The 20,058-nt window shown below is 62.1% G+C and overlaps 6 protein-coding genes across 6 annotated transcripts; all 6 read right to left on the bottom strand.

Annotated features, from left to right (window-relative positions):
• Positions 1-263: 263 nt before the first annotated feature.
• Positions 264-2,054, bottom strand: LPMP_040730 (heat shock protein, putative; the record flags this gene model as incomplete). Its single annotated transcript, XM_010705417.1, has 1 exon — positions 264-2,054. The coding sequence occupies one exon, from the start codon at positions 2,052-2,054 to the stop codon at positions 264-266; it is 1,791 nt and encodes a 596-aa protein (XP_010703719.1).
• A 911-nt stretch (positions 2,055-2,965) lies between these two features.
• LPMP_040740 (hypothetical protein) lies at positions 2,966-6,541 on the bottom strand (the record flags this gene model as incomplete). The annotated part of the gene is made up of 1 exon (XM_010705418.1): positions 2,966-6,541. The coding sequence occupies one exon, from the start codon at positions 6,539-6,541 to the stop codon at positions 2,966-2,968; it is 3,576 nt and encodes a 1,191-aa protein (XP_010703720.1).
• A 1,251-nt stretch (positions 6,542-7,792) lies between these two features.
• On the bottom strand, positions 7,793-8,713 carry LPMP_040750 (hypothetical protein; the record flags this gene model as incomplete). Its single annotated transcript, XM_010705419.1, has 1 exon — positions 7,793-8,713. The coding sequence occupies one exon, from the start codon at positions 8,711-8,713 to the stop codon at positions 7,793-7,795; it is 921 nt and encodes a 306-aa protein (XP_010703721.1).
• A 1,584-nt stretch (positions 8,714-10,297) lies between these two features.
• Positions 10,298-12,310, bottom strand: LPMP_040760 (hypothetical protein; the record flags this gene model as incomplete). The annotated part of the gene is made up of 1 exon (XM_010705420.1): positions 10,298-12,310. One exon carries the CDS (start codon positions 12,308-12,310, stop codon positions 10,298-10,300), a length of 2,013 nt encoding a protein of 670 aa, XP_010703722.1.
• A 765-nt stretch (positions 12,311-13,075) lies between these two features.
• Positions 13,076-14,329, bottom strand: LPMP_040770 (peptide deformylase, putative; the record flags this gene model as incomplete). The annotated part of the gene is made up of 1 exon (XM_010705421.1): positions 13,076-14,329. The coding sequence occupies one exon, from the start codon at positions 14,327-14,329 to the stop codon at positions 13,076-13,078; it is 1,254 nt and encodes a 417-aa protein (XP_010703723.1).
• Positions 14,330-15,387: 1,058 nt separating this feature from the next.
• LPMP_040780 (hypothetical protein) lies at positions 15,388-19,563 on the bottom strand (the record flags this gene model as incomplete). The annotated part of the gene is made up of 1 exon (XM_010705422.1): positions 15,388-19,563. One exon carries the CDS (start codon positions 19,561-19,563, stop codon positions 15,388-15,390), a length of 4,176 nt encoding a protein of 1,391 aa, XP_010703724.1.
• Positions 19,564-20,058: the final 495 nt, after the last annotated feature.

The following is a 20,058-nucleotide window of genomic DNA, read 5'->3' on the forward strand; positions in this document are numbered from 1 at the left end:
AAGGTAACGGGAGGGGCAGGCTGAGGCACACGTCCGAAGATGAATAGGAGGAGAGGGGTGGTGGTGGTAGTGTAGCACGGAGGAAAGCGGCAGCGCTATCTACTCGGACTGTGGTCACTGTGCGACACAGGAGCCACCCGCAGACGCACACGCCGGAAACCGAAAAAAGCAACTCGGAGAAGTAACCACGCGTAGCACACGCACACACACAACACGCACACACAAAGGAGGCACATACGCAGAGATGCGTGCCCAGTCACGCTCTAATCGACTTGTTCCACTGTAACATCCTTGGTGTTTCTACCTTGAGAGATCGCCATCCTGTTCACGCCGGTGCCGCCCGCATGCTGGCTAGGTCGTGCATGAGTGTGGCCGCGATCGCCGGTGGCCGTCAACGTCGGCGGCGCGCGAGACGCAGTGCTGCGGTAGCCGCTCTCTCTGCCACTGCTCGTCGCGGCACCGCGCGCACCACCACCACCACCACCATCAGGGGGAGCTGTGCCGCTGCTTCCGAAAAGGTTGGCGCTCGTTGATCGTGCCGTAGCGGGAACAGAGGCGTCTGCCGTGTTCTCCGCGGTGAACGCGGCGGCGCCGATACACATCACTGCACACCCGCCGCAACAGACAAGGAAGGACATGGCCCCAAGAATGACAAGGATAGGGAGGAAAGCGAGGAACGCCGACGGATCGGGGCCGCTGGTGCGCTTATTGTACTCGTATTCCTCCTTTGCCGCCCACAGGCACGCCATGTACAGTCCACACGCCGACGGGAAAGCGCGAATGATGACGTTGGCGACACACTCCCTGCAACCAACGCAGCGACGGCTCTCACCTTGCTGCTGCTGCTGCTGATGCGACGACGACGAGGCCGCCATGTTGGCACTCCTGCCTTCGGTGACTGGCGTCTCCTCTGGAAACGATGGCGTCGTGATCACCGTCGAGCCCATAAAGTAGACCTCTGCCACACTGATGAGCACATGCGCGCCAAAGTACACCAGCAGGGGCGAGAGAATCACCCAGAAGCTCAGCACAGGAGGCACAGGATCGATGCCGCTGATACCTTCGCGTTGTGGCGGCGTACCCCAGCGTCCAAGGCGCGCCTCCTGCTGCATCGCGCGTTGGAACGCCAAGGCGAGGAAGGTGTACACGCACACCGCCTCGAAGAGCACTTCCGCCACTTCGCGCCAGTACCGCGCCGTCTTCCACGGCCGAGAGAAGTCGTTTCCGAGACCGCCTTCAGCGCCACTGCTTCGAGTCGTCTCTGAGTCAGCGACGCTACCAGCCCTATCGTAGCCACCGCCAGGCGGCAGGAACGGGTCCTCGACCCGGGCGTTTGTGCACTGATTACCGCTGCCACCGGCTGCTTCTTCCTCACTGAACGGAGGCGAGTGCGTGCGAGTGTATACTGTTGGCACCAGGATCGCGAGGTCACTCGCCGTCCCCAGGACGTACCAGATCACCCACGGAATGAAGGCGATGAGAGGGGTGATGCGGTGATCGAGCGCGGCCGCCGTTGTCGCCGCGATGACGATGCAGAGAAGAAGACGTACACTGGGGAGCAACAGGATGTACATGCCACGACGCACACTCGCCACCATCACTGTGAGGCTGGCCAGAAGCAGCACCGGTAGGAAGCACCAGACAGGGATGAGCACGACACCCCACGAGGGCCACTCCTCCGGGGCGTCGATCTTGTAGCAACTGATGAGCAGCGAGATAAAGAGCGCCGCTGTCATGAAGCCAAGGAGGAGACATCCTGCGGCGACGTTGCCAACGGCGAGCAGCAGGCTGCCCAGCATTCCACCGCCATAGTCACCGAGTTGCTTCAGGCCTTCGCGGCCGACGGTGTCGTACAGCTGACGCTGCCGCAAATCGCTGAGGACACGGTGGGCCTCCTCAATCCGCTGGAACTGCGCGACAGTTGCGCCTGCATTGCGGTCGGGGTGGTAGCGCAGGGCGAGACGGCGGTACTGCTGCGAAATCTCGGCTGTGGTGCATTGCGCATGAAGCCCCAGCACCTCGTAGAGTTCACCACTGCAGCGACGAGGAAACATCGTACATCGAAGCAAAGGCGAGAAACAACCACGCACGCCACTTTCTCTCTATCTCCACACACACACACACAATATGAAAACCACAGCGGCCCAGTAGCAGAGGGAGGGAGGGAGGAAGACCCCTCAAACCGGGCAAGAGACAGGCGCGCGCTTGTCGGTATGACTTACGATGGCGTGATCAGGGGAGTGAGGGGAGAGGCAAGGAGAGAGAAGAGGTACGGTAGAGGGAGGGGTGAGAGGCGGGTGGGCCGTTGAGCCCTTCGCTGCCTCGTTTCCTGCCCATTAAGTAAGCAGCAGCAGCGACGAAAAACACCGATACGCGAGGAAATGTTGGGCATCCCCAGAACCACCTGTACCGCTACGCGTGTGTGTGTGTGTGTGTGTGTGTGTGTGTGCATCGAATGAGAGGGAGAGCCAAGAGGGAAGGTGCGGATGCGCCTGCCTGCCCAATCACAGCGATACCGCCAGACAAACCTCTACAAGCTGGTGGCACCACGCCAGCACTGATCCGCGCTGTTTCTGCCGCTTCCGTTCTCGGGGAGGGGAGGGGGGGGACTCCTCCAACTTACCGCCCTCCTTTCATTCGCGTGTGTAGTGAGCGGCAACCACGGCCGCCAGCAAGGCAGAAATGGATGGCTCGGATCGTTGCCGCAACGGACACACACACACACACGCACTGAGGCCTCTTTGCTAGAGTTGTATCTTTTCTATAACCGACATGCAAGTAAGCCCTGAGAAGCTCAGGAAGGAGGGAGGGGCCATCTTCAGATTTGGGTGTGCCGCCTGTCCTTCACGCACAATACACAACTGCACAAGCAAGGGTATACATGACCGGCACAAGGCTTCCGTCGACGGCTCCCTGCGCCCACCCTCTCCCTCTCACTCCCATCCACCGCATTGCCGCCGCTAGGTCAGCAGGCTGCCCGTCCGCGGGTGCGCAGCTTCATGTGCACCGGCTCCCTGCCGTGCTCGGTGTACGCCGGTGTGGACACAACCGTGGCAGGCTTCCACAATCCCTGAACTTGCGCTGGCGCCAGAGCGAGGCTCTCATTGCGGCTGGCACTATGTACTGACGGGTCCCACCCCCGTTGGGGGGCCGCGTCGCCACGAAGGGAGTTGGCGATCGCACGCCGCTTCTGATCGTACAGCACCGCCGCCATCTCCTCCGGCTGGGCCCACGGCGCGCGCATTGCAGCCGTGACGCTAGTGGGCCGATGCTTCGTTTGCGGCTGCCAGTTTCTGGCGTGGTACGTATTCTCGTGTTCTTCCACTTCAGAAAAGCGGCGTTGGCGCTGCTTGATGACCTTGCGCAGTTGGCTTGTCACGGTTCCACGCGGCGCGATGTGCGGCGGCAGCGCTGTCGACAGGCGGAATTTGGTGGGGATGGTGGTCATCGGCGCTTCGGTGGATGGCCGGTGGTACTGCAATGCTGGCGAGTCTTGCTCAGCGCTGGGTGTTGTTGCGGCGTCTGCATGAGGTTTCTCATGAGCGCTGCTTGTGTGCGCGCTTGCCGACTCACCGTTGAGGTCCGTCGGCCTCACTGATGAGGTGGCCTCCGCCTCCACCCCTAGCTCTGCTGCTGGCCGCTGCGGCACCGGGGAGGGAGACAGCAGGTCTGAGAGAGAGGGATGCTCCCCACACGTCACCCCGCTCTCCACCTGTAGAGATGGGCTCGGCTGGCGTACCGGGTGCTGCGGCGCGGAGACAGAGTGGCTGCTCTCGCTGTTCAGCCCCGACGAACTTAGCTGCACCGAGCACTTGCGCATCCACTCCCTAGCCCGTGTCTCGGCGGCCGCTGCGGCCTCGTACTGTGCCATCTCCAGCCGCTCCTTGTGAAGATGACGCGGTGAGATGACGCGTCTCTTGATGTCCTCATAGGTGGTTCTGAGCCACCGACGCGCCGATGCCGGGGACGCCCACCGCGAGGCCACCTGGGGTGGGGTCTCGCGACACTTGCGCAGACCAGCTGCCAACATGGCGGTAGGGGCGCGCGCGGAGGAGGCGAAGGGCGGCACCGGCGGGGCGAGGGCTGGGATGCCGTAGTACCGCCGCCGACTACTTGTGCCGAGATCTGGAGAAGTGCCGCGGCCATGGCTCTGCGTGTAGACCTCATCTATCCACAGCTCGTCTTCTGCGCGACCGCTGCTGGGGCTGTGATCACCTCGGGTGCCCCTCTGCCACAAATGGTGCTGTAGGTGGAGGTTGGGACGGTGGTGCTGGTGCAGCGGCAGGTTCTGCAGCTCCACCTCGGCGCCGCCTAGCTCAGCTTTCCCACAGTTCAGCCGTGGCGATCGCGGGGTTGGCATGCGCTGCCGCCGTGTTGTTGACTGCGAGGGCGTCGCTGCTACTGGTGCCTTACTCGCGCCCTCCGACAGCTGGGCCTTCAGCACTTTGTAGGTCCGCTGTAGCACTTCAGTGTCAACGCGGTGCGGAGAGGATGCAGGGGTGCGAGTGTTCAGCACGCCTGGGGATTGGGGTGTCGAGGTCTGCTGCTGTGTTGCGGGTGTCGAGGAGGTTGCGACAGGCGCCTTCACCCGCAACTCGGAGTGAGGGGAGAGGCTGCGCAATATGCGGGCGCTGCGACTCATGACGAGGCCATCTGGCACCTTATCAATCGCTGTCGCGGAGACGTCCACCTTGGTGAGGTCAGACCGCCGGCTGCTTTCGGGTGAGAGTTGACGGGAGCGCACCCGGATACCCGAGGGGCGGTGCCCCGGCTGGGCCTTGCGCAACTCACCGCGTGGCGTGAGAGGCGGCGTCGCTAAGGAGAACACCTGTGACGGGGTGATGGACCTGGAGGGGTTTGATGCGAAGGAGGCCTCTGGAGCTGCGCCATCGCGGCTGTTCCCGAGTTGTCCACTGGAGACTTCGCCGGGCAGGTTTGCATACCCATACGTGTCGTCGTGCTTGCTGCGCGGCGTCTGCAACACGTAGCACTGCGGAGGATTCTTGCCTGGCCAGCGAGTTTGGTTGACTGCAAGAGCGACAGTAGGTGTACCAGTCGGTGTGGCACTGGTCTGTTCGGCAGCAGTGTGCTGCTGCTCCTGCAACAGTGGTGACTGCACGTAGGAATGGGCAGCGTTGTGGTAATTGTCGGTGTCTGCCTGGCTATATTCGGTCGGTGAGACATGAGAGGCACTGCTGCTCCCCTCCGGTGATTGCTGTGGTGGCACCGCGGCAGTGTCGGCAAAAACTGTCGAGGAGGACGAAGCGGACGGCGCTGGACCTGGGGTTGGCGCCGGCATCTCTGACGGTAGAGCGGTGCCGGTGCCCTGTGTGCGCGCTGGCTCGTCTTTAGCGGAGTCACGAATAATCTGCTGAAACATCAGCACCTCAGCATCGCTGTACTGATTGTGGCGCACATCGACAAGATACAGCTCTGGCAGGAGCTGCGAGGTTTGGCGAGGGAACAGGCAGCCCTGCGTGACAGCCCTCATCACCTCCATTGACTTCTGTGCCTTGACGTCGATACCCTGCTGCTGGAGCAGGACGTCGTGCATGGCGTCTTCTGCCAACAGGTTCTCCAGGACCGCCTTGATGCCTTGGAGGGACATGCTGTTGTGCGTGAGCAGGACGTGCTGCAACGATGCCCACATCATATCCGCCTTGACCCCTGGCGAAAAGTACGACATGAACCCGTCTTCGCCGCCGCCAGCCACGCTCGCACGGGCGGAGACGATTGCGTAGGGGCGCGTGCGACGGACGGCGCGCATTATCAGCGACGACGCGAGCCACGGCCCTGTCGTGTCGTCGAGCCCACACGAGCGCGCGTCCAGGTGCAGGATAGCGAGCCGCGGTGGCACACCCTCGGCGGTCCCTACCCCAGGTGCGGCTCTCGCGTAGGAGGGCGTCGACATCGTTGCTGGTGAGGCGTCCGCCTGCGCCCTCTTTGCAGCGCTCTCGAGCGCGATGATGAGATGTGTGAAGAAGAGCTCGCAGTACTCGGCGAAGTCAGCGCGTGTCTCGCTCCTGCTCAGTCGCTCCCCAAGGTACAGCGTCGGGTCAAATTCGATGCCGATAGGGCAGACCGCCCTGCTGCTGCTGCTGCTGCCTCTTTGTGCGTCGGCCGGCGCTGGGCAAACATTTCTGTGCTCCTCGACGTAGGCGAAGATGGCGTTCAGCACTGGCACGTACGTGCTCGAACTGGTGAAGGTATCGGGGGCCGCACAGTCCTCCACTAGCAACACGGGCTGCTCCTCCGCTGATAGTGACGGCGATGGTGGCGGTGACCACATCGCTTCCCGGGTGACGCTGGCTGAGCCGCTGCCGCCTAAAAGCTCGTGCGCTTTGTTGGTCGCCATGACGCGTATCGTTGGGCACCGCTCCACCACGCTGCCTACCGACAGCAACGACGGCTGATTCGGCTCGCTCGCGCCGCCGTCGCCATTGCCGAGGTCTGAGCTGGCGCGCACCTCGTGTTGGGTCGATACGACGATGCTCGGCACCGGCGCGTTGTCCTGAAGCAGCACAGAGACATTGTTCCCCATTATCTGTGTGTCGTTGATGAGGGGGGGAGGAGGAGCAGATTGCCAGCTGGAGGACTATGAAGTTACGTGGTGTGCGTGTGTCTGTGTGTCTTCACCACCAGAGGAGAAGGAGGGGAGAGGGAGCGCGAGCGCGCAGCCCAGACAGTCGAGGCGGGGTACTAGAGAGAGAGACCACCGCTGATGAGTCGCGAATGTCAATGCGCTTGCAGGAATGTCTGTGTGTTTCTGTGGGGCGGAGAGGCGAGAGGGTTGGGAGGGGCGGGGATGGGGAGAGGCCACCACGCTGAAGTCGAGAGAGAGAGAGAGAGTGGGCGGAACAGCGGAGGAGGAAAAGGCGTCGTCATCACTTATGCTTTGTGAGGCCCCCAGGCCGAAGATACGGGACACGGCAGGAGCCAGCGTCGATGGTACTCCACGCAGTGGGGGGGGGCGTGGGGCCACGCACGACAGCGGAAGGGATGGGGGATGCCTGTCCACGTGTCTGTGCATGCTGATGTGCTGCTTATGCTGTTCAGCGGGTAGGAGAAAGTGCTGAAGGGTTCCTTTGGGGGAGAGAGGTGGAGAGGCAGACTCTACGCAGGGTGCATGCGCAGCTGTCGAGACATGCGTTCGCGCGTAGTCCAAGTGGGGGGGGGGGGAGGTCTGACACGCCTCCACACATGCGTCCGTACATAGCAAAGACGCGCGCGCGGGTGCACCGCACGCCTCAGCGGCAGTGGACACCAACCAACACGCACGCACAAGAGAGAGAGAGAGAGGTGGACAGACAGGTAGCTCCACTGAAAACACCATCGAGAAGCAGACGTAATGGACCCTGCCAGAGACACAGGAGCACCCGGCGACCCAAGTGCAGGGGGAGAAGGCGGAAGAAGGAGCCGGCGGCGTGCGGGGCACATGTGACAGGAGGAGGGGGGAGAGAGACGTGTGCGGCTGCAGTAGCATAGGAACGCGCCAACGAACAGCACAAGCGTCAAGGAGGGTGGCCGAAGCGGCGCTGCTATACATGGAAGGACACCCACACAACAGAGGAGAGGGTGCTGGTGGAGGCGATGAGGGAGGGGGGCATCGGGGAGGTGGAGGGAAAGAAGAGCCCCATACCTCAAGTGTGCTGTAACTCAGCAACGGGAGACACACACACACACACACACGCACACACACACGTGCGCTCCAGAACTTATCGCCTCCCCCCTCTACTTCTCTCTCGCCCCCACTTCCTCTCTCAAAGTAGCGCACACTGCGCCCGAAATGTATCTAATAGGCATACTTAAACTCAGTGAAGTGGGAGTGCTTGCCGAAGCGCGACGAGCTCACTGGGTCGACCGGCGTCTTGCCGTGAACCACCATTGTCTTGCCAGTTTTCGGGTTTCCGGTGTAGAGAGTGATGGGCTCGTCGCTGAGGTATTCCTGCGAGAGCTCTTCCACTACGGGCAGCACCGCGTTCTCGTCGCACATAGTCGCGCGGTACTCGGAGATGTTCGGGCCGCTGGAGCGACTCATCCACTTCATGCTCGCCTCGCGCAGCAGCAGCTGCTCCTGGTGCGCCCGCACGTTGGCAGCCTGCATCTCCTTCGCCGCCGCCCTCGTCTGCTCCATCAGCCTCTGGCTGCGCACCCCCAAGTCCGGCCGCCGCAGCGATGCCACATCGCTACTCGTGCTGCTGAAGTCTACACGGTAGGTCGACTTCAGGTCGCGCATGGCCGGATGGCGCGAGTCGCACGTCAGGTACGGCGTGCTCGTGTGGCCGCCCGTGTAGATGCCGTTGGGCTTCTGTGTGATGACTTCCATCGTGGCTGCCGGGCTCCAGCCGGACTTGAGGAATGTTTGCATGTGTTGCACCGGCGCCGAGGACGACGTCAGCGGCTCGCCATCCACGCGGCTCTGTTGAAGCTGCTGCTGGGCCTCCTGGATCGCAAGCAGGTCGCGCTCCAGTGCATCTTCTTCTTGCCAGTTACCGCAGAGCACTCGACACGGGCGACGGTCCGCTGCCGTCAAGCTCTCTGCAGTCCGCAAGGAGGCACCTCTCGCGTCGGTTTCTGTGGCCGCCGTGGCCGCTCCCGTGACGGTGGGCCGCACGTGGTTGTACCGGCGCTCCTCCACCCACGTCCCGCCCGGACTGCAGGTGTCGATAGGGACGTAAGGCTTCCGCGCCTTATCGTAGCTGGGATCGATCATGATGGAAATAGGGGAAGAAGAGCTGTTGAGTGACGCGCGCAATACAGAGCAAGAGGAGGAGGAGGTGGTGGAGCGCAGCTGAGTTGCACGCTGGCACACAGAGAGAGAGAGGCACACACGCGCAGCACGACAACTGCAGAAAAAGGACACTTTGGCGAGGTGTGGCCGGTGGGGGAGGGGGAGGGGGAGGGGGAGGGGCTATTTCGTGAGGGACGACAGCAGCAGCCGACGCGGCAGAGGATGGGAGGACAGAGGGAGGGAGAGGTGCAAAGTTAGTGAGCGAGCGGGTGGAGTAGCGCGTCAGTACTTTGGCGGGAAACCCACAGAGAGGGGTGTGGGAGAGAGAGAGAGAGAGAGGAGAGCACGAGAAGGGCAGCAGTGGCGCGCCTTCAAGGGTGGGGAGGGAGGCGGGTGGAGGAGCAGTCCTCCTCGTTACTTCACTGCAGAAGTGACGGGCGTACAACCCACAAGAGTGACCAGTGCGGGGCCGTCAGAGGCGGAAAGGAGGAGGGGCCTTGTCTGCCTGCCACTCCCCCCTTCTATCCCGCCCCTTCGCGCCCCACTTGCTCAGTTATTCGCACGTCGAGGAATTCGCGGTGGCTCGGCCTCCCTCCCCTCCCCCGGTGGAACTTCGCGTTCGTTTCTATCCGTCTCGGTGTGTTTGATCGCTTATCAGAGGAAAAGGCGTCTTTAGTAGATGCGCACTTAAAGGGCTGATGTTATACAGATGAAGGTCCCCCCCCCACCACACACACGCACCCATACCGCTCCAGAAAGGGGGGGGGGCGAGAGGGAGAGTAGTATGCCTCTCGCAGTGTGTGGACTAGCGGGAGACGCAGGAGGAGAGGGAGAGGGCAGGGCAAGTCCTCTCCCTCTCCTCCGTTCTTTCCACCGACGCTGCCCTGCGTTGCTAAAGGGATAGAAGAGGAGAACGATACAGAATCGAGCGGGAGAGACAAGGCATGTGTGGGACACGCATACACCCACACATGAAACGCGATCATCATGGGCGGCTGTGAAACTCCCCTTTCATGGGTCACGCCTCTCTCTCACTCGCTGGTTTCCCACAGACGCCTTCCTCGCATTTTTGTAAGAGTTTGAGAGGGGCGGGGGAGGCGGACAGACGCGAGCAGGGCGAGAAAGAGAGAGAGAGAGAGGAGCTTCAACGCATGTGGGGTACGTGCTCGGCCGCTCTTCTTTACGTTGTTTCATCTCCTCCGCCGTCACTTTTACACGGAGTAAACAAGAAAGGCAGCGGAAAGGAAGATGGCGCATTGCATCGCAGCACCGAACCGCGGCTGGCCGGCGCACCTGCTCGTCCGTTGATGCCTCAACGAGAGGAGGCGCCGAAAAACGCAGAGCTCAGCTGAAATACAGAAGAGAGAGAGGGGGGGAGGGGGGGGGGCCGACACCCACACTCATGTAGGCGCAGACATGGGGGATGCGTGACGACGGAGGCGAATATCTGGAGCCTATTGAAGAACAAGGGAGAGCGCCGCTGCTTAGGCCTTTCCCGTCCACGCCCACACCCATCCCCCCCTCTGTAGACGTATGTATCTGCAACTCGTGTGTAGTGAGAGAGCTCTACTGAACCCACTTGGGCAGCTTCTTGTATGGGTTGTCGGCCTTCTTCTCCTTGAGCTTCTTGCCCTTCGCTTCCGCCCGCTGCCGCCGCGCCGCTAGCCGCGCGTTGACGAGTCCCTTGCCATCCTCGGTCTTGTGCAGCTTTCCTTCGGCAATGTGCTTCGCCTTCGCCTCCAGGGTCGCGGCCTTCTTTGCCGTGCCCTGAACCACACCGCTGACCATCTTGTAAAAGCGTGCGGCCTTCTTGCGGGCGACCTGCAGCTGCATCTTGCGTGTCACCGCCTCCTGGCGCTTCACGTCGCTCATCTTGCGCTGCAGACGTGCCTCGGGTGTCTCTGACTGGCGCAATTTTTCTTGTGCCTTGCGCAGTGCCTGCCGCCGCCGCGCCACCACCTCGTTCGTCGGCGCGTTCATCAGGTTCATCTCGCGCTGCTTCTTCACCTTAAAGGCCGACAGCTTCGGCCGCTGCACCTCCTCGGTGACCTCCTCCTCCTGCCACCCTGGCTTCTTGCGCGCTTCGGCAAGCTCGTCGCCAGAGAGCGAGACGTCGTCCTCCATGTCCATCTCCGGCACCGCCACGTGCATCTCCTCGTCGCTATACTCGTCCTCCAGCTGCGCCACCTTCCCCTCTGGGTCGACGGGAGAGTAAGACGGGTTGATCAGCTTTCGAATCTCATGCACGCGCGCCGGCACGTAGCCGACAATCCTCGGGTGGTCCTTCTTCACCTGCTCCACCGCCGCGTTGTCCTCGGCGGAGTTCGTGATGGAGACGGAGAAGGGCGACACGTGCGGCGGCAGATCCTCGCCGATGCGGTAGCCCGTCACCGGGAGCATCTGCCGTGCATTCAGGCAGTCAAAGATGTACTGCGGCTGCACATATTCCATCTGGTCGTGCTGTTGCCACCCTGGCGGCAGCGCTGGGCGGTCAACGACGACATGAGTGATGTTCGACGCCACGTAGTCGGTCGCTACGCGGCCGCCGCACGCATTAATGATGAGCGCGAAGTGCTTCGCAGGCACCTCGCGCGAGATGTAGAAGGTCAGCCCGCGGAACAGCTCGCGGACCTTGAGCAGCTCTTCCTCCATCAGCGACCGCTTCGACTCCGCCTCCTTTACCTTGGCCTGCGCCTGGTTAGCCCCCACGTCTAATACAGCCAGCGCCGCACCGCTCGCAAAGTCCTCAGCGTTTGCGCGCGTAAGGCCCTCCTCATCTTCGATTGCCAGTCGGTCCGCCTCATCTCGCGCTAGGTCCGACTCGAGCTTGAACAGGACGAACTTCATCATCTCCAGGTAAAACTCAAGGAAGCTGAGCATTACATACTGCTGGATGCCCGGGGGGAAGCGGTGAGCATACTCGTGCGGGCATAGCCACCGCACCCGCTCACCCTTGATGATTGCTTCGTAGTAATAACCTTTGATGGAGATGAAGCCCTTCGTCAGCACGTGTGCGCGTGCGATGTAGCGGTTCCAACGATGGCACATTTCCTTGGCCTTCTCACTCAGGCCGGAGGTGAGGGAGTGGTGTATCTCGATGGTGCTCTCCGACTTGATCTCCGGGCTAAGGAACGCGTACATGTGGATCATAGACATGGCGTCGTCCACGTCGCGAATGGCGTCGATAAAGTACGGGTAGCGCTCCTTAATCGTCGCCACCAGGCTGTGGCGCGGCTTCACGCGTGAGCTCTGCAGCGCCTTGAGGTCGTCGGCGCGGCCCATCGCCTCCGCCCGCTTCACTTTCTTTTCCCAAGCCCGGTACGTCATCATCTTCTCTGCGATGTGGTCGCGCACCAGCCACTTTATTTCGCGGGCGAGGTAGTACTGCTTCTCGTTGCCGCTTTGCTTTTGCTTGCTGCGGGTGAGGGCGCGGGGGTAGACGCCCTTGAGAATGCACAGGCGCCGGAACTGAATGGACTCCATCTGGAGTAGCCGCGTCGCCTGCATGCGCGTCAGGTACTTCTTCTTGAAGCGCTCCTTCTTCACTCGCTTCGCCCATGCCTGTTTCTTGTGAGCCATTGTGTGTGTGGGGTGGATGGGTGAGTGCCTGTTACTGCGCCCTCAGGCAGGAGAGAGGGAGGAGGAGGTGAAGACGTCCGATCGGGTATCCCCCCAAAACACGAATGCCGGAGCGATGCCGTTCACTGACTGCACGTATGTGTTGTGGATGTCAAAGTGGGTGGAGGAGGGTTGGTGGAGAGAAGCGGCCGGGAGGAGTAAGCACCCAAGAGAGAGAGAGACATAGAAGACCTACGTACGGGAGGTGAGTAAGACGGTATCGCGTGAGACAGGCGTCGGCGTGAATCCACGCACAGGTCCACTCGGTGGGTCTGTGCGTGGATTCCTCTTCTCGCTGCATCGGCGTGCTTGGCCGCTCGTGCTCGGACAACAAAGCAGCTTTGCGCTGATGCAGAACAGTTGGAGGCGAGTCGCTTCTGTGTTTAGGGGGTGGGGAAGGAAGGGAGAGGGAGGGAGGCGTCGAATGACAGGAGTGCCTCCAGCGATGATTGAGGTGCTCTGCAGCAGCTGACGCTCCTTCGCGCACGTTGTATACCAGCGGTTGTATGCACCACCCCCCTCCCCCCTTGCGACTGGTGTGTGAGTTCTCCTCCTCTACCCCATCACGGGGGCATCAGCGACAAGGGCGGAAGAGAGAGAGGGAGAGGGAGAGGGAGGGAAACAAATGCCTCTGACGTATACTAAACCGAAATCCACGCATACACGCGGTGTGTCGTCCTGCCTCCCTCTTTTCTCGCCTTCTCTCTCTCTCTCTTCCCCCCCTTATCATTTCGCCTCAGCGCTACATGTGCGTGCTGACGCAGCTGGTGCATCGGCATCGCTACCGTCCTCTTCTTCTGCTGGCACATCTCCATGGCTGCGCTGCCGGTCGCTCTCTTCCCGCTTCGCCTTTTCCCTTCGCCAGGCATTGCGCTGAATCTCCGCCATCGCCGTTAGCTCGATGCGCTGCTGGCGATCCTGCACACAGCCGGGGTAGATGCCGTCCTCAAACTTGCGGTCCAGTAGGTTACCATCCGGCACAGCGTCGGAAACAAAGTGATAGGGTGGTGTGAAGATGGTATAAAGAAACGTGCTGCGTGCCTCCAGCGAGGGGTAGTCGTCGCTCCAGTCGCTCATAGTCACGAAGCCCTCCATGGGAACGACGTGGTCCGTGTCCACCACGCGCCGCGTGAAGAGCACGCCTTGGAGGTGATCCAGTTCATGTAGCGCCATCCGTGCTCGCATCTTGTCCAGCGTCACAGTGAACGGCTCACCGTGCTCATCCAACGCCTGCACCCGCACTGTTAGCGGGCGCTCAATGTAGTGCAGCAGGAACCCGCTGCTCGCGCACGGCTCCCAGGCAAACCCGGTCAGCCCCCCAACGCGCAGCTCGCGCATCTTCTCTTCCTCAAAGTCGACCCACGACATGCCGCGCTGCGCGGCTTCGGCTCGCCAGGCCTCCTCATCGAGGTTGACTGGGTTGATAAAGATCGAGTCGTCGAAGAGGGTGAACATCTGCACATTCCACCCCGTCTGCGGCGCACTCATCGATGGGTACTGGTAGTAATGTCGCGCCTCCTTCACCTGGGAGATGAGCCCGGCGTACTCGCCCTGAGCCACCTGTCGAGGGTCCAGTGCGTACTGCCGGCACCACAGTGAGCGTGCGGGAAGCTGGATGATCGGGTACGTCTCCTGCACCGCTTGCCCAGGCATATACGGACAACTTCCACTCGCGAAGTTGCTGTTGCTGGAGCTGCCGGCAGTACTGCAGAGTCGGTGCTGCTCGCCCGCAGCTGCACACCCACAGCGACCAACACTCTGAGTGCGGGTGGTAAAAGTAGCGGGCGACGTACCACCGCGCATGAAAGAAGGCAGGGTGAGACCAGAGTGGGGTGAGGGTGCAACAGCAGCGAGATGTGCCGACGCGTGGGCGGCGTGCGATGCCGTACCGACGCCGTCGCCAGCGACACGAGTCGTCGTGTGGAGCGTCCGCAAGTCGACACGTACCGCCGCCACCGCAGCTGCGGCAGAGGCGCGCATGGGGAAGCGAGGCACCGCTTTCGATGGCGAGAGAGATGAGAAGGAGAATGAGGAGCGGCTTCGGCTTGTACCCTTCAAGGTGGTCGCTGCGCAGGGACGCAGAGATGGAGCGCTGTCCTATTCACGCGTTCACGTACGTCAGGGCAGCGAGACAGCAACGGGGGTATTGTGAGGGCACCGCGGGTGCCCTTCCTCTGTTTCTCTTTCTGCTGCTGGCGACCTTGTCGTGACGGCAAAGACGTACGCGTGTACGTGGATGAAGAGAGCGAGAGCGAAAGAGCGGAAAAGAAGTGGGATGAGAGGAGAAGGGTTGGGGGAACGCGTGGGGGGTCGCAATGCGATGCAGATTTGCACGTCGGAGGAAGGCAGTGCCAGCAGGGCACGCACACACACGCCCACACACACCTACACACATTTCACGTATGACAGAGAAGCTGCGCTCGCAACTCTCCCCCTCTTCCCCTACATCGCCACTACCCCAACACGTCTGCGATGTACACGGAAAGTAGGCTAAAAGTGCACCCAGGCAGCCCGAAGGTCCCACAAGGGGCATTGCTCCGATGGTCTGAGCAGAGCGCAAGAGGAGAAGGGGCGGGAGGGGGGGGGGGTTGGGGAGAACAGGTGTGAGCGAGGTGATGGGGGTGTGCCAGCTGCATCGTCAAGCCTTTCCCGTTCTTCGCCATAATTAGCCTTACCGCTTACGTCTTTCAATGCGTGTGTGAGCCTTCATGGACACGCGGTGAGAGAGAGAGAGAGAGAGGGGGGGCAAACCAACGCGCGCACGAACAACCCACCCCTCTCTTTATCACACATGCATATCCGCCTCCATAGAGAGAGGGGCCCACGCATAAGGCAGAGACAAGGCATGGGCCACTACGTTCGACAAGAGAGAAACCACGGAGGGTGGGGGGAGGGAAGGGAAGGGGAGGGGAGGGGCTCTCTAGTACAGCGAATGGAAAAAAAGTAAAGCATCAAACCACCCACACTCACTCACGTAGAGAACAACAGTGCGCTTCGACTCGCATACATGCGCGGACACCGTTACCTTCGCTGACACGCTAGTTTGCCCACCACAGCGCATCTCGCACACCTTTGGAGTTGTTCACTACGTAGCCGCGCCGCTGGCGGGTCGGGGAGATGCCGGTTGAGATGCCAGCAGCGCGCTGATCTCGCTGCATTGGAGGACTTGTGTTTGCTGAGGTGTCCGGCTGCGGACTCGGTAACACCTGCAGCGTAGAGGCAGTGGTGGAGGCGTATGGAACGTAGCTGCCTGCGTCAAGCATCTGCAGTAGCCTCTGTTGGAGCTGCAGCTGCGTGAGTTGCAGACTCATTGCCAGCTGCTCTTGCTGACGCTGTTGGACCTGACGGCCTTGCATGTTGTCCAGCACAAAGACGAACTCCGTCTGCGTGCTGTTATCGGAGACGAGCGGGGCTTCGCGGAAGCCGCCGCGGTGCCCATCGGCAGCGTAGTCAGCGACGCACGGGGACGTGACCGACATAGACATCGACGGCACCAATGACGTCGAGATTGCCGACAGCGCGGACACTCGCTTCGATACCCGCGGACAGCGATCCGGAGTTGCAGATGCCTCTGTCGCCGCCTCCTCCGTGGTGCTGAACTCGCGACCCTGGCTGCCGCTGTGCTGGCGGCAGCTATCGTCATCCTTCGACGTGACTACCCTATCGCTGCTGCGCCGTGCCTGCACAGCAGCATTGCCTTTGGGTGGTGCTGATGGCTTGTCGGGTTCACTGCTGGCTGTTGCTGTCGGCTTGGCTCGTAGCGGTGGGGGCAGGGAAGGTGATGCGTCAGATGAGGAGATGCTCGGCGACGCTGCTGCTGCGGCTGGTGACACCCACATCTCCTGCGTCGACTTGGGCCCCTGCATCACCTGTCTTGCGCGCTGCGGCTGCGACGACGACTCGGACAGCGGGGATATCGGTACGGGACTCGGGTCTACGTGTCGGCGTGCCGTCAGGATCTGCAGCTCAGGTGACCGATCTACGGCGGCCCGCGACGCCGCCGTCTTGGGCGTCGGTGCCGTCGGCTGTGAGGCGGTGGCTGCCAGCGCCTCTGATTCAGCAGGTTGAAGCTGTTCCGCCTGCCGCGGCAGGGAAGCTGACTTCGAGGTTGCTGAGCTTCGGTGCGAGTCCCTTGGTGTCTTCTTCGGCTCTCTGGGAGCACCAGCAGCAACAGGAGCGGCGCTGGGGCCAGCCCTGTCGCTGCTACTCCTGCGATTGGCGGCCTCGTTGGGAGGAGAGGCGATGGCGGCCAAAGATGACGCTGGTGCCTTCTCTGCCCCGTTCTCCGCTCCTTCATGGCCGCGCGCTCGACGGCTTCGCCGCTCCGTCGCCATGGACGTCGCATCGAGCTGCACTGCAGTGCTGGTACTGACGCGCGTCGATGGTGCGACCACGGCCGGTTTCACTGGCATGGAGATGCCTTGGCTGTGACTGCAGTGGTTTCCTGCCCTAGCCGCCAAGGAGGGCTGAAGAACAACCTCCGCTGTCACGGGGAATGTCCGCGCGGGTATCGTGATGGATGTCACCGACTGCACACGGCGGCTGTACTCCTCAACTTTACTCAACACCACTACGTCGTTTCTACGCTGCTGCTGCTGCTGATGCTGATCCTGCAGCGGTACGACTGCGGTCGCCGGGCGCGCTGCTATCGACTGCGCATACTCGTGGTCACTGTTCGAGGTTTGCATGACATTACTCGTATCTGAGGACGGCGTGGGCTGCATGGGGGCAAACGGACTCGGGGTCTGGGAGACGACTACCGCCATCATCACGTCAGGCGACAATAACCTCACCGATGCCGGTGATGCCGTCTCTGGGCCGCCCGGTAAGGGTAGACAGTTGGGCCTGAGTGACTCGCGCCGACTATGGCCGGTGAGTCCCGTGTTGGCCGCCATGTTACGTCGGTACGACGCGGTAATCTCGCTGATGACGCGCCTACGCGGCGGTGTGAGTCCACCACTGCCCTTCGCTGCCGCCTCCTCACCGTACCCGGCAACGAAACTGGAGAGACTGCGGCCGGGGCGAACCACCGCCCCCTCGCCGTTCCTGCCCTCCGGTGCATCAGTTCCGGTAGCCTTCCCGCGCTGGACGCTGGGGGCAGGGGCCATCGGTGGCGGCGACGCAGATTTGTCGCTGGTGTCGTGATCAGCGCTGCTCTTTGGTGACACAGCGCTGGATCGCCGCTTCGGCTGTACGCAGCGCTGACCTTGGATCGGGATCGGCGCGAGGTGCGCGATGACCTCGTTGCCGTCCTCGTCCATTGTCATCAGCGGCTCCGGGTACATCCCAAACAGGTCTGCCTGCTCAGGGATATAAAATTGGCGCCGCCCGGGGCGGCGCAGCAGGAGTGGATCAACAAGATGCGTCTGCCTGTACAGCTCCTTCGCGTCCTCCTCGAAGGTGATGTCCAGGCGCGAGATGCCGGGAGCGGTGTGTACCTGGCGCGGCAAGTTTATTACCCGCTGCAGCTCTTGCGCAGGCACCTCGGCAAGCGGGTTTCGAGATGCGCAGCAAGGCGATGCCGTACGCCGGATTGTGCTGCGGCACTCCGTGCTGAGGCGGAAGGGCTCAACGGCTGTCGTGGCGTGGCTGGTGACGCTCACTTGGTAGTTGCGCCGCTGCAACGGTGATGCGCTGCGGCGCGAGTCATTCAAGGATCGAGGAGTCATAGAGCCACGGGCTCTGCTCGGTGCGGGTGCATCAGCCACGGATGGCGACGATAGCGACGCCACCGCACGAAAGGAGCGTTGACTGGCCTGCTGCCCTGAAGCCTTGAGGGGGGAGGTGGAGGCAACGGATGACGCTGGCGTGAGCGATGCCGAGGCTGGAGACGGCAGACGCGCACCGCTGCCGTGGCGAGGGCGGCTTTGGCTCTCCTGGTACGAGTCACCCCTCGGCAGGAGCTGCTGGTGCACCGAGCTTGCCGCACTCCTTGCCGTGCTAGACGCTTCCCCTCCTTCAGGGCACACTGAGGGGCCGCTCCTGCGCTCTACCCCAACCACCGTGGACGATGTGCGTGAGCGCACAGACGGCGGTTGAGGCGTGGTGACGGCTGCATCTGCCACGACTGACACACCAGCCGACGAGGCTGCGGCAGATGGGTGGAGCGCGGGGGTGATGCCGCCGTCGGCAGCACCTTCCGTGGTCTCGTTGCACGCTTTATCGGCGCCGGACACACTCGGGGCCTCTGACGCCCTCTTCGGTTTCGAGCTCGTCTGCGACGCCGCCTCACTGGCGTGCGTCCGCACCGAGGCGGACGATGAGGACAGCGCCAGATTTGCGACGCCTGCGTGGAGGCGATGGGAGGACGTCAGCCGCGGGGCTGGTGGAGGTGGCGGCCCACTCCGTGCAGTGCTGTGGTCCGAGCGGCCGGCGGAGGTGAGCGATGGCGGCCGGTTCTCTGCCCTCAGGCGGATGCTTTGCTGCCAGGAGTGCACGCTCCTGTCGGGTTGAGCGGTGGAAGCTTCCAGCGACACCAGGGAAGTCGCGGTCGGCGACGAGAGTATGATGACCGCCTCCAGTTGTGATGAGGCTGGTTGGTGTGCTGACGACTGCGAGGCGGAGGCGATGCTGTACACAGCATTACCGCTTTCCACCGCTGGAGGCTCCGCTGAGAAGTTTGACGACGGTGGCGACTGGCGAAACGAGGACGGCGATGGTGCTGGCGCCGTCGCCGCCACTGCGGTGCATCCGGCAGCGTTGCGACTGCTGATCGGTGTTGAGTCCTTCGCCAACACGGCCGCTACGCTGTTCGGCCTCGCTAACTCACTGTTGCTTCGCATCATCTCACTGGCGGTGCTCGAAAGCGGCGTTGCAGCGAATGAACCCTGCCGCTCTCCAGATCCGTCTGTCAATGAAAGCTGCTCATGTCTCCGGGGTGGCAGTCGCGAGCTCTGGGAGCTGGAGAGGCGCCGAGCCGACGTGTCGTCTAGCGAATGGTGCTGTGGCTCCTGTGCCTGTGAACCTCGACGCTCCTTGAGGCTGGAGGTGGCCAAGCTGCTCTCGCTGAGCTCGCGATCGTCCGGTTGTTGATGGCGTTGGTAGCGGTGCTGAGGATGATGACGTCGCGAGCTGCTGGTGCGGTGCTCGGATGACTCAGCGTCACCGCTGCAGCGTGCGTTGGCGCTACTGCAACGATTATGGCGACCACGTGCAGAGGAAGAGTCGGTCCCTGCTGCGGAGCGACGAGTTCTGTCAGAGGCAGTGAAGTTCATGTTTGAAAATTGCAATGCTGATAGCGGGAGAGCAGCGTCTGACTTCCTTTCCACATACAGAAGACCGAGTGAGAGGTGACGGTGGTAAGAGGGGCAGGGAGTAAGGTACGAGTAGCGGCTACAGTAGAGGGCTTGTGCGCACGCGGAGGGGGGGGGGAGTAGGTGGGTGGGCGGAAGGGGTAAAGGAGGGGGGAACGTGGTTGTGCGGTAGTGCCCTGTAGGCGTGTGAGCTACATGCAGGTGTTTCTGTGGAAAAGAGATCGAATGACAGTGACCAGACCAGCGGCAGCGGTAGACACCCTTACTTACACAGCGGAGTCTACATACATGCCTGGAGGCACACTCCCGCCCAGGCACCGCGTGGACGATGGCGAGTGCAGAGGCGGAGGCCAACAGGCCAAAAAAGGGCACGAGGCGCGCACTGCGATGTATGGAGCATTTTTTTTTTTTGCGCTTGTTGTGGATGCAAAATGAACGGAGAGTAGAGGGGGGGGG

The sequence above is a fragment of the Leishmania panamensis genome (genome assembly GCF_000755165.1).
Source record: "Leishmania panamensis strain MHOM/PA/94/PSC-1 chromosome 4 sequence".
NCBI classification, from domain to species: Eukaryota; Euglenozoa; class Kinetoplastea; order Trypanosomatida; family Trypanosomatidae; genus Leishmania; species Leishmania panamensis.